Source organism: Gossypium raimondii, chromosome 3 (genome assembly GCF_025698545.1).
Source record: "Gossypium raimondii isolate GPD5lz chromosome 3, ASM2569854v1, whole genome shotgun sequence".
NCBI lineage: Eukaryota > Viridiplantae > Streptophyta > Magnoliopsida > Malvales > Malvaceae > Gossypium > Gossypium raimondii.
Window position 1 is genome coordinate 2,410,605 of NC_068567.1, and position 16,922 is coordinate 2,427,526.

Below are 16,922 nucleotides of genomic sequence, written 5' to 3' on the forward strand. Positions count from 1 at the left end.
AGAAGACAGAAGACAACATTTCAACGGACATGCGAAAAAATTTCAATACTTTAGAGAAAAAAGAAAAAGAAAGACAGCCCAATCCAAAGTGTTGATAGCTTCCATAAACAGTAAGGAACCCAACATCGAACATCAAACATCAAACTTTTTTGCTTCGAAATATGAACCAATCAAATCAATGGTTCTGATAATTAAACTGAATTAACCACAATTTTTATTTCCATTTTCAACATACAAAAAATCCGATGTTTTAAAATTAAATTTAAATTCATAAAATTTTAAATTTCGATTCAATTGACTCAATTCGATAAATTATTTATTACAAATTTACAATAAAAAAATTTAAATCAGTAAATATGATGTTTATTTACCTGATTAGTATAATAATTGTTACAGATTCAAAGGACTAATTTTAAATTAAGAAATTAATTTTAAGTTGGCAATACATTAATATGAAAGGCAAGGTTCTCCAATTTAGTGTTCTGCCGACAATTTGTGTGGATGGAGAGAAAGCAAGGAATAGTGTTTATTTATTTATTTATATTTATTTATTTTAAATTCACATGTGATAAATGAAGAGAATATTCTATATTTATGTATTTAAAATTATATGTGTTTGTATTTATTTATTTATTTAAATTAAATGAATTTGTTTATAAACTCATGAATAATAAACAAACAAACAATAAACGAGTGTCAGATGAGTTTTAAGTGATCTATTAAATGAGTCTTGAATAAATATAAATGAATTTGTTTATAAATATAAATGGTTTGAATAAAATTTGTTAATGCTTTGTTCATTTAATAATGAGTCTCGAAATTTTTTTTGTTCATTTATTTAGCTTGATAAATGAACATAAGCGGAAAAAAAAAATTGAACTTGAAAGTGTTGAATAGTTGTTAGTAAAAATCGATATGGACACATGAGTTTGTTACACGATTCGGAAACCTTTAAGGTCAACTTACTTACCAAGTTGCAACTAGTACTGTTCATTGGTTGGGTTGCATCTCGGTTTTAAATCTAAGCCTATTTTTGGCTTCACTTGCCCGAAAAACCCGTTTCACTGTTCAAAATTAATAAAATACTAAAAACATATTTTTATATTAATATTTTATATATGCTATAATCAATTTTAAATTTTAAAAATATTTAAATTGAGTTTGGGTTGGACTGGGTCGAATTGAGACATAAAAAACTTTAAGCTCAACCCATGTCAAGCCTAGTTGTTCGGTTCTTGAAAAAGTCTAGTTGCAACCTAGCTCATATATTAACTAAGATCGCTCTTTCTCATTGAAAACCTAGCTACAAATTGCGCGTGAAACGAATATTCGACTAGTGTGAACGTGACATCTTAAAATTGTATTTCAATAAGACTCTTATATGGCATCAGACAAGGAAAGATATTGAATCTCATCATATGAGATAACATGATCACACATAAAATCTTCAAATAAACTCCTTGCTCGACTAATATGAGAGAAGGGCGAAGGGCAAAGGGCGAAGCTTAAGGAACAATATGAGGTTTACACGAAAGCTTAATAATCTAAGAGTGTCATAAATCCTTTCTTTTGAGTAAGCAAAATCTTACATATACATATTCTTAAATAAGTGTATTCCTTTAAATGTCCATGAAATGACTCACGTGATACTGTTAACACGTGTATCGACATCTCTCTCTCTTAAACTATATATCACTTCACTAAATTTTCACAATCTACGTGGTGATGAGTCATCAAACTTTACAAGTAATAAACAGGATATTATAAAATTTATCCATTTAACCCTTTTTAAAAAAAAATATCTGATTTTGGATTGATAAGGATGGGTGAAGCCACTAAACACAACAACTAAAATTAATATTTCTTTTTAAGATGGGTGACTTGAAGAAAACTAAGAGTAACATCAATCATATTTTTTTATTTTTTTAAATTATGTAATTAAATTTGAAGCAAAGATATCATAATTGGTTGGTAATAAACAGCTTTCTCAAATTTTATTAATTATTTTACTTAAAAGGAATATTTTCTTTTTCAATTCCAGTCCTCCGTACTAAAGCAAAGGGACCCAATTCTAATCAAGTCGTCAGTGGATAAGGATTATGCTTTGGGATAGATTTTATTGATTCTTTAAAGAAAAAAAGAAAAGCAATGAAAGTGATACTTCTTAACATGTATGCTATTAATTTGTGTATTTTGCAAAAGTTGTGAATTTAGTCCTTATACTTTCGGAACGGTCATATTTAGTATCTCTACTTTTCGAATTTTGAAGTTTTAATCCTCGCCCGAACAGTAGTGGTTAGATCCATTTGGTTAAATTCAATTACTAGTCACCATGTGTACAATTGTATATTTAGTCCATATTATCCAATTGAATCATTCTACGTCCCTATACTTTTTTTTTTAATTTTGAAATTTCAGTCTTGATGCAAATAACAATTGTCAATCTATTAATTAGATTTCTAATAAGTAATATGTAGAAATAACAAGCTGATAAAGCATTAAACATATGATAATATGTTTATCGCATCAAAATTTGAAAATAACATCACTTAACTTAATGAATTTATCAAAATTGCAAGAAATAAAATGACCAATAACTTTTGTAAAATATACGGATTAATAGTAAAATTTGACGTAAACTAAAATATTTGATAATATTTTTTAATTATCTATATATAACTTGACCCAAGTATAATTTAGCTAGCTCTTAATTACTTATATAAGTGAACATGTACTTATATAAAGCTTAATAAAATTTTATATTTGGTAAAGTTGGTTGGCCATGGTAGCATAGTCTTCACACCTAGAAGAAGTGCCAAATTGGTCTATAATCCCTATTTCACCTAATTATGCTAATAGCCTTCCTATTTAGCAATGAAATCTTGATTGAGCATTGACATAATGAAATATTAATCATAGATATAAATAGGAATCTCATGTGAATCTACCTTACTTGAAAAAAAAAAGTAAAAAAAAAAAAATTAAAGAGGTGAAGTTAGATAGGTAATCTTGTCAACATGAATAAAGGGAAAAAGGTTTTTTTTTTTAAATAAAATAAAATTTATAGGTTCTGTTTATATCTGCTATTGGTTTCTCCCTAACCCATAAATAAGAAGATAATGTGTTTCAGTGCACTTGAGTCCACGTCCTTTTGCGTTGGCAATGATGTTCATTCCAATCGAGCTGAAACTCAATGGACTTATTTTTATATGGTTTTCTCTAAAACTTATTGCTAACATCTATTTTTATCTAAACCGAAACAAAAACAATAGTTCAAACTCGACAAAATAAAATATTTTAAAATTATTTAATTTAAATTTATGCCAAACAAAACCCAATCTAAGTATAGATCTAACTCACACTTGAATTTTATTAATGTTATTAATATTATTTACAATTTCTAGGACTCATGTGATAGCACCGCCCTCATACTATGATGAAGGTAAAAGAGTTCATTGCCTCGCACAATTTTATCGTCTTAAAGTTTACTCCCTTTATACTAAAAAAACAAAACCCTAGTACAAATGAACAAAAAAAAAAATACATAGTACAATCACATGAAGCACTCCTAAAAGTTCATGCATTAATCTTAGTAAATAACTTTGTGCACCCATTGGAATTATCTCCATCAGTTAACCAATATATTTATTGTAACATGTACCCATTGTTACTTTCTTTTTAAAATAATTGTTGAATATTGTGATGGAATAACCTCACGTTAAGGATTGTTGTTACATATCATTCACATATTTAATAATCGTATCCCAGCAGCTTATATTATCAGTCATATATTTTATATTGTCAGACGGTACTTATTGTTTTTACGGATATACTTCTAAAGATATCTAACACGTCATACGCGATTGTCCTGAAGTTAAAGACATATGGTCTATAATAATACCAGAAGATAAGTTCAATGCTTTCTCATCTAGGGATTGCATGATGGATAGTTGCCAATTTTTTCAATAAACTTGGAATGCAAATGGAAGGAGTGGATTGGCAATGTTTCTTTGGTATGGTTGCATGATGTATTTGAAAAAATCGTAATTTATCTGTCTTCCAAGGAACGTCGTGAAGTGTTGAGGAGTGGGTCAAAGTTTCATACAGTTGGGCTAAACAATACACCTCACTCAATAAGGCAAGTACCCTGAGACAATTAGTATCAAACTTAGTCACACCTTTACTTGAGAATTGGATTCAATTGAATACTGATGGTGCAATTAAAGGGGAGACCGAGGCTGCCTTGATAGGGGGTTCTATGAGATAGGTATGGGTGTTGGAACCTGGGTTACAATTGGATAATTTATTGGAATATGTTTTATTTTAGATGCGAAATTATAGGGCATTTTGGAATGGTATGTTGATTGCACTGGACAGAGGATTCGACAGGTTGATAATTTTTTCAGATAGTTAAGATCAGGCGGTACAAGCTCTACAAAGCAAGTCTACAAAAGATTCAAGTTTAGCTTTGGTCAGAAGAATTCATCTCTTATTGACTAAGATAGTGCATTGATCGATTCATCATGTTTCAAGAGAACTCAAAAGATGTTGATAGGCTAGCTAAAATGACGATCGGTTACAACGATGGCCTTCAATTTTTTGAAACACCTCCTTGGAGGCTTGAGTTTTTATCTAAGTAGTTCTTTATAATGCTTTGTCTCTCTAAAAAAAAAGAGAATACTCTTAAATACCTCTTTAAAATACAATCAAGAGAATAAACTAATTCTCACTCGAATTCCCCTCCCTTTTCCAACCAGCTAACCTCAAAAGCCTTTTTTTCGACTTTTTATCCATCGAGTGAACTAATTGAACCGTTTTCATAATAATTTAAAAAAAGAAAGGCAATGGGGAGAAAACCATGAATGCAAGCTAAACCCGGATTTCAAGCAGGGAAAGGAATCATTAAAATTTGAGAAAGTCCCCCACCAAATTACTTTATCAAATATGAAATGGCAAATTTTGGTCAAAATGTTGGCTCCACACCACTTTAGCATCTTCCTTTTTATCTCTGCTATTTTTAGCTAAAGGAACTTCAATCTCAAGATAAAGAGAGGGATTTCTAATTTTCAAAGGTGTTTATACCTTAATCTTTGACTTTTATTTTCATCAAATTATGATTTTCATATTGAAATAACATCATTTTACGCTGATATATTATCTATACAAACAATGATATTAATCCAATCCAATATGAAAATAAATGTATTAATTTATTTATTTCTTTAAATGTGTACAATTGAACCAAAATTAAAGTTTCATGTATCAAATTTCACATTAAACGTTCATGTATAAATTTAATATTTAGCCCTAGCAAAGTGAGTTAAAATTTTAAAATTGTGTTTTCCTTTCTTTCTTTTGTAATCCACATCAATATTTTAACTTGAATAATTAACCATTTGACTTAAATAATGACATTATAAACATAGAGGTGCCATATTTTTCCAAATTAAATTATATATTAATCACTTGATTGAGTCGTTGTCGCGAGTCAACTGAACACCAACTTAGTTAAATAATGACGAATATACACACACTTCATCGTTTAATCAAAGCCTCATTTGTTATTGATATCAATTTTTTATAAATATATTTATTATATAATTATATTTTTCACCCATATCGTGAAATTTACATAATATAAAATTAATATTATTAATTCGAATGAATTATTATAAGTATTAAATAAATAATTTCAACAATTAATTCAACCCAAATTAATTAAAAAATTCGAATCCTTACGCTTAAAATCTTAAGACCTCAACCATACCGACATTAATGCAAGTCTACCGTTACGTAAGATAAGACATACATATCCCATCTCTTTGTGGAAATAATAGCCCACACGCAATGTTCTCATTTCATTGCATTATTCAATACGTACGCATGCAATAATTTTGTCTCAACATGTTTTTGACCATGATTTTCAACCAACGTAAATATATGGATCGGTTAACAGCTAGGTTAAATTTTATTATTAGTCCTTGTATTTCATAAAAATTGTGAATTTAGTTTTTCTACTTTTTAAATTGGTCAATTTTAGTTTCTGTATTTTTTTGAAATTTAAAGTTTTAGTCATGACCCAAACAGCAGTAGCTAATTTCGTTGGGTTAAATTCGATTAATTGTGGTTAAATTCGATTAATTGTGTTATACTATGCGTACAGCTATAGATTTAGTTCATATTCTCTAATCGGATCATTCTAAGTTTTTGTACTTTTTGAATTTTAAAATCTCATTCTTGACCCAAATGATAGTCATTAATCCATTAATTAGATTTTTAGTGAATAATATGTGAAAATAACAAGTTGACATAGCATTACACACGTGATAATATGTTTCTTTGCATTAGATTTTGAAAATAATGAACATAATGAATTTAATGATTATCGTTCTTGATTATTGAAAATTTAAAATTTCACAACTTTTATTATATTAAAAAATTGTATTTATATTTGATGTATGGATCGTGAATATATTTAATTAGCTGATAGCGTATAAAATTATATAATGTTACAATGTATCGAATATAAATTCAAAAATAATATATTAATTATATGCTTTTATAAATGTTAATTTAATCACTATCAAGATATTGATTAATAATTTCAATTAAATAATGTTTTTTAACTTAAAATAGTCACATAAAATTTATTAAAATAAATCATACATCTCAACAATAAATGATTTAGATTTCTAGTTTTCATGAGAGGTCCTTTGTTAACCTTAATTTTGAATACTTGTACACTCATGACGACATGTATGAACATCTCTAATCTCTTTTAATAATTATATGTCATGATCTTAACAATTATTATCATGCCCTTCAAAAGTTTTAAATTTTAATTAGGTCTCTCGAAACTTTTAGAAACTTTTATTAAACACCCTTTTTTTTAAAGTTTTAATTAGACCCTTCGAACTTTTTCAACATTTTAATTAGGCACCCAAAATTTATTGGCACGTTTCACTGTTGTGTATGTTCGAAGATAATGATTTAAGCATAGATATTTGCAGGCACATGTCCAAAACTTTTTCTCCTTGAACTTTAACCGAAAAATGTTACTATTCAATCACTTAATGAGTTAATGTGTCACGTCAGCAATCCGTTAAAAGAAAGTAAAAATTTTAATGATAGTGACTAATTCGCACAATTATCTTATTTAAAATGACAAAATTAAAAAAAAAAGATATTTGAAATGATGAAAATAGAATAGCCCCTAATTTAAAGTGATGATGGGTGTAGTTTAGCTATATATATTACAATAATTTAAAGCAATTGATACCCATAGTTCCAAGAATCAAACAACTTAGTATGAACAAATTAACTACTATATTTCAGTGGCTTAAGTCAAAGCTAGTGTATAGTTTAATACTCACCCATGAAAAACAAAGACCAAAAGAGAAAAGCAGCAAATTTTGGAACATTAGTTTGTAATTCACTGAGAATCTTGTTGGGGTATGATCTAACAATCTTATCCATATGAAGGAATTCAATGAAGATGGTCCATCACCACCCACATCTCCATATTCTCTATATTTTACAGTCAAAACACTCTTGTCTTATTAATTTAAGCTGCATTTCTTTTATATATATATATATATATTCGATTTTGTTACACTCATAATGTGAGTGAAATAAAATATTATATGTTCGATCTCTGTATTTATAAATTTATAATTGTTTTGTTTTATTTTCTATTTTTTGAATAATTTCATTATAGGTTTTTGATCATATATATCTGCTCATTTTCACAGAAAGTCTAAAACTGCCCATAGTCCATTCTTAACCCATAAATAGGAGGATAATGCGTTTCAACGTACTCGAACCCACATCCTCGAGCTAAGACTCAATAATAATATTAAATTATAATTTAAAAGAAGGGATGGTCTTGTAATTTCATAATTGAGTTGGTAGCCCAATTAAGGGTGACACCAATTCAGCAAAGTGCTTAAATATAATATACTAGATATCTATGTTTATTAAGTCAAATGGTAAGAAGTTCGATATCCTTTAAGTAAAATTTTCAAAAACTAAATTTATTTTTATTTAAAGATCTAGTTTGACTCAACTCCAAACATAATCAAAATTCAATATAATTATCGAAAATCAGAGAATTTCATATATATATATATATATATATATATATAAATGAAACTTCTAAAATTTTGAAAGCTACTTCCAACTTAAGACTTTTACAACATTACAACTTCATTGTGGTGTATTCTTATTTATTATAATGCCCCCCTCGAGCCAAAAAAAAACAAAACGCGTAATATTTCAACTACTAATGCCAAAAATCCAAATTGTGGGCACATGAATTTCAACTACTAGTACTTTAAACCACTTTTGTCCAGCTCTAAATAAAATCGAGATTAAAATCAGTGATAAAATATATCTATTGATGAATAAACGCGAATTATGGTATTTTTATTTAAAAAATTTAAAATTTATGTGATCGATTCGAATATTTAAATTGGGTTAAATTAAGTATTAAGGAAAAAAAATTAAAATTTAAGAAAATTATAGCATATAGTTGTTGACCCTAAATTTGTTTATAATTTAATCAAAATCATTAGTGGAAGTCAGAAGAATGTGAATGGCTGTTCAAAAGTCTTAAGTGAAGTACCCAACATGGAACGGTTGACCCTAAATCTGTTTGCAATTAACATTTGGGTGTTGGCATATCTTTCTCTAGATTTGTTTCCATTTATAAAATTTTAATCTTACATATGTCATACAGTTAAAGTATTTAGAAGGTTTCTCTTACCTTAAATTAGTGATCGAGGATTCGATCTTCGTCCTGGATATGAAGCAGTTTTAAAACTCATGGCCAGCGTCTACCCTTTTAATGGGTCTACAGAATGCGGAAGATTAATTATTGGGTTCAGCTACAAATCAATTCCTAACAAAAAGTTCCATTTATAAAATCGTAAAAATTTTAAAAATATTAACCCTACTAAACAGTAAATGTTAACTGTAATCCATTTTATTCTTTCTAATAGTATAAGAACTACATCGATTCATTTAATAATATAGGGACTAATTTAATCGGAGGGACTTTTGAAATACTTAAAAAAATGGTAAAATATTTATTTTGGTCTCTCAAGTTTTATTATTTTAATTTTTTATCTAGTCTTTTTTTAATATAATTTTCTAATTTCTTAATGCATCAAATTATATATATTAAATTTATATATTTTTATAATAAAAAATTGCATTTATATCTTCCCATGTGACCAGGGGAGGTGACCCTAAAAAGATATGAAGAGTGGGCATTGGAGCTAGGAACCTTCCCATGCATTTCCCACTTAGCTTCTTGCACAATAGGGGATAATGACACTTTTGGTCCTGTTTTTAGTACCCATGTCCTACGTCAACCCTTGCGTGGGTCTCCTTTACATTCATTCACTTTGGTCTTTTATAAGAATAAAATAATTGAGCTATTCAAATTCAACTTTTTCTTTTTCTGTTTATCTAATATATATATTTCGGTATCCGATAATTATATTAAGTTTCTACTAAATCTAATGTCGAGTTAAGATGGATCTTTATTCGAGGGGTAAAGCTTCCAGCATTGTTTTCTACATTTACAAAATTCAAACCTTAGACCAAGGGCGGCGAGAGGGGGATAGGTAGGGCCTTGACCCCTCCTAAAATTAAAATATGGTGATTATTATCCTTTTAAATGTATAAAATTATAAATTAATAATGGTAAAATTGCACTTTGACTCCAAAAAATGGTAAGATTTTAATTTAGCCCTTTAAAAATTATAAATATATTAACTAATACAATGGTGAAATTACATTTTAACTCATATAAAAATTTATAATTTAATTTTGATCCCCTAAAAGTTTTTTTTCCAAATTCACCGTACCCTAAACCTTACCAAGAAGCATCAAACTATTTACCACTCCACCTAACCAACATTAGTTTTGTTGCTCTAGCAATATCAACAACGGCTACTAACTCGTCTAGGACCATTTCAAACACTTGCATAGTTGCATTACTCTCCGAAACCAATTTGGCTAGTCTATCTTGAACTTGATTTCTCTCTCTAGAAATATACTTGAACTCCCATTGCTCCATGGTTTGTAAAATCACATGGATTCTTCTAGCCAAGGCTAAAGTTAATTCAGTCAGATGAATACCTTGAAGAGCTTTGACAATCTCTAAATTGTCTGTATGAATGAAAATCTTATTGCGTCCCTCTCTTTCAGTGAAAGTTAGACCATCTAAAATTTCCCATAATTCAACATAAAAAACTGAGCAAAACCCCAAAAACCAATTGTATCTAGCAACCCATTGCCCATTTATATTTTATTATTTAAGAGTTTGATTACGTTTGTATCACCCATCGACTGAGTTCTAACTCAGTTCTGAAATTATTAAAAGCTCATTATTTTTACATAGTGACAATTATTATTTTTGAGGTTACTTTTATCTTTTTATAAACATACAAATAATGGGATTTGAACCTTAAACTTCATGATCTTTATTATCTCAACTTTACTCGTTCAACCATAATCATATTTAATTTTTATATTAAATTCTTACGTAGAATTTCTACCCACATCGTAAGGATACAATAAATTAATTTATATAATATGAATATGACACTATTTTTCCCACTTTATATGAGTATATTCCGTTTTTATTTCCAAGGAAGGAACACTTAATTATTAAAGAGATCTTCAAGCAATTTATTTAATATTGGATCTACAACATTCATTAAGTAGTCAATTTCAAGCTAAGAAATCCAAAATATTAATTTACTAGAATTACATTGAATCTAGATCACGAGTCACCCATTAAATTTAGGGTTTCCAAGCCAAAATCACGTAGTTAATATGAATATTTAATTTAGGGTTTCAAAGTCATTTTTTCCATAGTTAATTTGCACATGAATTTGTTTTGCCCAAAAAGTCATTTTCTTGATGAAATTAATTGGGGGTTTGCATCTGTAATTAATCCTTTGTTTTTTTTTTCAAGTCGTTTTTTGAGTGATAAATGGAATTAATCATAGGGCTGGAAATATGGTTTTCATTTTCAAACCAATTTTAGTGTCATAATATTAACTTATTTAAAAATATATTAAAATGGTAAAATTATGCCGCAAGTCCTTGTTTTTAGATTACATTATTTAGTACCATTGTTTGACACTTTTTTAAAATTTGATACCTTTGTTTTTTGTCCACTGAGATACTTATTTTGGCAAAATTGTATATTTTGGTATCCATATGTACTAAGATCGACTTTTTAGTGTTTAATTAGGTGCTTTAGGATTTACTTAATGAAAGTTCATTGCTATTATTATATTTGAATTTTCATGATCTTGCTAGTAGAATAAATTCAGTTTTATTTGTGAATCTGTTTAATTTCGTGTTTAATTTGTTAAATGTAGCATGATGTTTGTGATTAGGATTGATTTGATAAAAATTAATAACTAATATTATTAGTTGATTAAAATTTCATCAAATCAACCCTACAACCCAAATTAAACACTAAAATTTAACATTGTTATCTTTAGGTACCAAAACGTATAATTTTACCAAATACAAGTACCATATTTAAAAAAAGTATCAAGCTCACGTACCAAATAATATTTTTAGCCGAGAAAGTTAAATAAAACTAAACTCTCTTATTCGTTTCCTAATTTAAAATCTCGTATTATCGTTGACACTGTTAATATTATTTATTAGTCAAAATTAATCATGTAATTACATCAAAAAGTAAATCATCGTGAACTTGATAAGCAAACCTAATTGGACTAAAATTTTTAACTTTTAACTTATATATACTAAATCACAAATTTTGACCTAAAATAATATATTAAATAATAATACAATAATTAATCTCTTATAAATTTATAATTTAATTAAAAAAATTCAGTAGAAAATAGGAAAGGAAATAAACGACTACTTTTTTGGAAGAAAAAAAAAACTACTCCCAGCTCACCAAAAATAAGAAAGGGAAGTCATGATTATGACCACCGACACGGCAAGTTTCTTGTCTTGCAGTAATAGAATCTATTTTTTTTATATATTAAAAATAAAATATTTAAAATTTTTATATAAAATTAGAGTAATTTAATTTTGAAAACAAAAATTAGAATATGAATCGAAACCTTAAATTCTTTGTCGGTCATAAATATACAATTGAAAATTAAAATTACAAAAAAGTAAAACAGGGTTTTATTAATTGTTGACCTAAGTTTAATACAAGTCATGATTCATGGGCCACATGGTTGTAGGTATTTTATTTAGTTTAATAAAATATTTTAAAAATTAATCTTAATTTTTTTAATTTTAGTTTAAAATTTAAACCTAACCTTCCCAGAAAATGCCTTCTAAATTTGATTATTTAAATTTTTTTATTTTTCAGTGAATTTAATGGACTGCTCTGCCCACAAGTTTTACATATGGGTCGGTCCATTTTTTATTTATTGGATAATGAGAAGATTAGAGTTTTTCTAAAAATTTATATAAATTTAACCAATTTAGTTATCAAATATAAAATATATGATTAAGCGACTCGAACCTACATCCTTTTATATTGATAACAATATTAATACCTGTTGGGTAAATAACCCTTTATTATTTCAACACTAAAACGAATTGAAAAATCAAATCGAGTCAAGTTTGATTCGAGCTTAACTATAATTTTCGATTTTCATTATTACAACAACTAATTTAATTTTAGTTACATCAATAAATTTTTACAGTCCATCTAGAAGTAACAAGAAGTCTAGTAGTTGTTACATTTATTTATGGTAAAAATTAGATTTGGTAATTAAAAATGGAACAACAACAATAATAATAAAATATATGGGAAATTGGTCTAAAAATAGCAACACGTGTGGAGCACATGGGGAGAAAATGAGGGTTCCTCAAAACAGCATAGCTGGCAATTGCAAATATCCCAGTCTCTCTTTTACTCCGCATTTACATCAATGTATGATAAGTTAATGCATTGATTTTTCTTACATTATCATAATTATTATTGAAAATCAAATACCCATTTTTATCATCCAATTTATTGCTCACTTTCCATTTGCAATTTAATCCCCACAAATCATAATGTATATTAATGTCTCTAGTTAAATTTGGTATAATATGATTTACATAAAAACTAAATCGTAAAATAAATAATATTTTTTTAAACCCGTATCGATTAAGTGTTAGATAAATAATATAATGCCGATTGAGTTTTAGTTCGATTGACATAGGCATTATTTGAGCATACTGAAGCACGTTATAAACTTTCATATTCACTCATTTCACTTTTAAATGATAAATACCGTGCTCGAACAAAAAATAATTATAAACCCTAAATAAAAATTATAAAACAAACATAAATAATATCGAAAAAACCCAAAATCGAAACTTTACTTAAATAGCAATCGAACTTTCTTATCACCCGACTCAACAGATATAGTATATAATTATATCATATATTGTAACATATTATATTAGTTAAGGCAAAGCTAGTTAAAAAGAACCCAAAAACAGAAAGTGGTTTCCAACCAATACCAACTCCCTTTCCCCTAATTTCTATTTTATTTTATTTATTTTATTTTCATTTTCATTTTCATTTTCCCCTTCTCTCTCTCTTTATAATCTACCCCTCTACACCCTTCACAACTTCAGGGCTCATCCTCAAAAGAAAAAAAAAAAGGAAAAGAAAATCAAAGTTATTTTTCTTTCAATTGAGCCCTTCATTTTTCTCTCAGTTTCTTTCTTCCCAAACAACAAATTTTAAAGAAAATGCCAACAGATACAAGCAAGCCCATGAAATTAGAACGATACAATAGCTATATTCGTAAAGTCCATAGTACGAAGCTGTTGAATGCTTCATCTAAATTTCTATTTCGTGTTACCCTTCTTATTGCTTTAGTTTTGATCTTGTTTTTCACCATTAATTACCCTCCACTTTCGGATAATACCCACAGTGCACCTCACCATCACCACCGTCATAGCTTTCTTTCAACTTCACTGTTCTCCGGTTCTTCCCTCGTTGGTGGTGCGGCGTGGGAGAAACAAGTCCGTCACTCTTCGACTCCACGTAGGGTTAATGGGTTTTCCGTTTTGGTCACCGGCGCCGCTGGGTTCATCGGTTCTCACTGTTCACTTGCTTTGAAAAAACGCGGCGATGGGGTTTTGGGATTGGATAATTTTAACGATTATTACGATCCTTCGTTGAAAAGGGCGAGGCAGAATTTGTTAAGCAAACACCAAATTTTCATCGTCGAAGGGGATTTGAACGACGGCCCGTTGTTGACGAAGCTGTTCGACGTCGTCCCGTTCACTCATGTGCTTCACTTAGCGGCACAGGCCGGTGTACGGTACGCCATGCAAAACCCACAGTCGTACGTTAAGTCGAACATTGCTGGGTTTGTGAACTTACTTGAAGTAGCCAAAGCGGTGAATCCACAACCGGCGATCGTTTGGGCTTCGTCGAGCTCCGTTTATGGACTCAACACTGAAAACCCATTCTCCGAACGTGATAGAACTGACCGTCCGGCGAGTCTTTACGCCGCAACGAAAAAAGCCGGTGAGGAAATCGCTCATACTTATAACCATATATACGGCCTTTCCCTCACCGGACTTAGATTCTTCACCGTTTATGGTCCATGGGGAAGACCCGATATGGCTTACTTCTTTTTCACTAAAGATATTCTTCAAGGGAAACCCATTGATATCTACAGAACCCAAGATCAAAAAGCGGTGGCGCGTGACTTCACTTACATCGACGACGTTGTGAAAGGTTGTTTAGGAGCGTTAGACACGGCGGAAAAAAGCACCGGTAGCGGTGGAAAAAAGAAAGGACCGGCTCAATTAAGGGTTTACAACTTGGGAAACACTTCCCCTGTTCCCGTCGGCCGATTAGTCTCGATTTTAGAAGGATTACTCAACACAAAAGCCAAGAAACATGTGGTTACGTTGCCCAGAAATGGTGATGTCCCCTACACACATGCCAATGTCACGTTAGCTTACAAGGATTTTGGGTATAAACCCACCACGGATTTATCTTCTGGGTTGAGAAAATTCGTGAAATGGTACGTGAATTACTTTGGGATTGAATCGAAACACTCGAAAGAAACCCAACATTTCGATGAATCCAGTTAAGAACAAGCTTTCATATTTTCATTTCCATGGCTGCTGCCCGGTCCTTTTTAATTTTTCATTGTTATTTAATGGTTATATTGATGTAAAAAAGAAAACCAAAAAAAAGAAAAGGGATCAAAATTGTTGCAATTCTCGTTCATGTAGAATATATAAATTTATAGATTTTATATATAGATTTTGATGAAATATATAGGAAATGTGAAGAAAAAAAAAAGGGGGGACACAATTATGAAAGGGAGAGAGAAAAGGTTGTAGATCTGTGGAGATGAGGTGTAATAATTTGGTGGGCTCTGCTTAAGAAAAAGGGCAGGTCTTGACCGTTGATTTTTCATATCAAAAGAAAAGAATGAACTTGTGATTGAACAACAATGATGACATAAGATTCTTTCTTTTTATGCATTTCTGTATTTATCTTGAGTTTTATATCTTAGTCAAGATTTTAAGTTTTTTGTGTTATGAATGTTGTTTTTGTTTTTGGTGATAGTGGATTGAATCTTGGCTTATTGATATTGTTATCGGTGTAGGAGGATATAATTTGAGTTTGTTGAAGCGCATTATCTTCTTATTTAAGAGTTGATGAGAAGTTATCGGTAATTTTAGATATTCTATTAAAAAGAATAAAAATATTAAAAAAAAGTTAAACATTAATTTAGTAACGATAGGTTCGAATTTTAGAGATCATGATATTGTTAAGAGAAACAACTATAATTTTAAGCATAGACCGTAAAGTAGACATATAAAATACTTAAAAAAAAACAATTGTAATAAAAAGTAAGAATCGATTGAATTGCTTGAACTAGAGGGATTCGGACTCAAATAGAAATAAATTAGTCTAGCCTTTCTCGGAGTAATGATACTCAATGAAACGTAACAAAACCCAAACCCCGCACGAAATGGAGGGTTTATGTAATCTTTATATTCTTCCGTGTTTAGATATTCTTTTATTTAATAATAGAGTTCAAACTGTTCGATGAATTTTAAATTTATTTAATTTTTAAAAGGGAAAGAAAAGGCGAGATGTTATTTTTTGAATCTTATATATTTATTTTTAAAAATTATTATACATTATGCAGTAAACCCTAAAATAATTATGGGATGTTTCTTTTATGTCTATATGTCGAAATCTACATCAAACGTATTAGAAATAACTAATCAATACCAAACATTACAATACGGGAATATTATAGATGTATCCAACACTCATAAAAGATATTCAAGTTTTAATTATTAGGATAAGTTAAGATCGGATCAAAATAGAGTATACCAACAATAAATCCGCGATGAATTTAACAATATTTACTCCAATTGGGTCCAATTTCTAAAGATTACATATTTGGATTAAATACATGAAAAAGATATTCAGCCCCAAAAGGAAGAAAAATTGAAGGATGATAAAGTTGATTTAATTGATTAATTAAATTTTCCAAAAGACAATAATTGGGTGAACTTTCCAGGGTAGAAGACTTGGGAACCAAGCTTTTTCTCTTTTCTTACCTAATAAATTTTAATTAATTAATTAATTAATTAGTTAATAGACAACGAAAAGACCCCCGCTGTCTTTTTTTTCTTTTTTGTCTCTCGTATTATTATTGATCCCGTATTTTGGATACGACATTAGATTTTGGCAACCATGCTTTTGATCGTGTTAGTGAAGGCTAACATATTGAGAATTTGTATTACATTTTTTTGAGATAAATTAAATTTTTTTATGTTATATTAAAGCGTAAATTGATTGTTATACATCAATATGAGGTAAACATGGCATGTCACATGTTATTATCTAGTTATTCCGTCAATTA

At 29.0% G+C, this 16,922-nt stretch overlaps 1 protein-coding gene across 1 annotated transcript; it reads left to right on the top strand.

The window, feature by feature from the left end:
• The first annotated feature begins 13,628 nt into the window (after window positions 1-13,628).
• Window positions 13,629-15,579, top strand: LOC105796487 (UDP-glucuronate 4-epimerase 6). The gene has a single exon (XM_012626210.2). It carries the CDS (start codon window positions 13,762-13,764, stop codon window positions 15,121-15,123), a length of 1,362 nt encoding a protein of 453 aa, XP_012481664.1. The 5' UTR covers window positions 13,629-13,761; the 3' UTR covers window positions 15,124-15,579.
• Window positions 15,580-16,922: the final 1,343 nt, after the last annotated feature.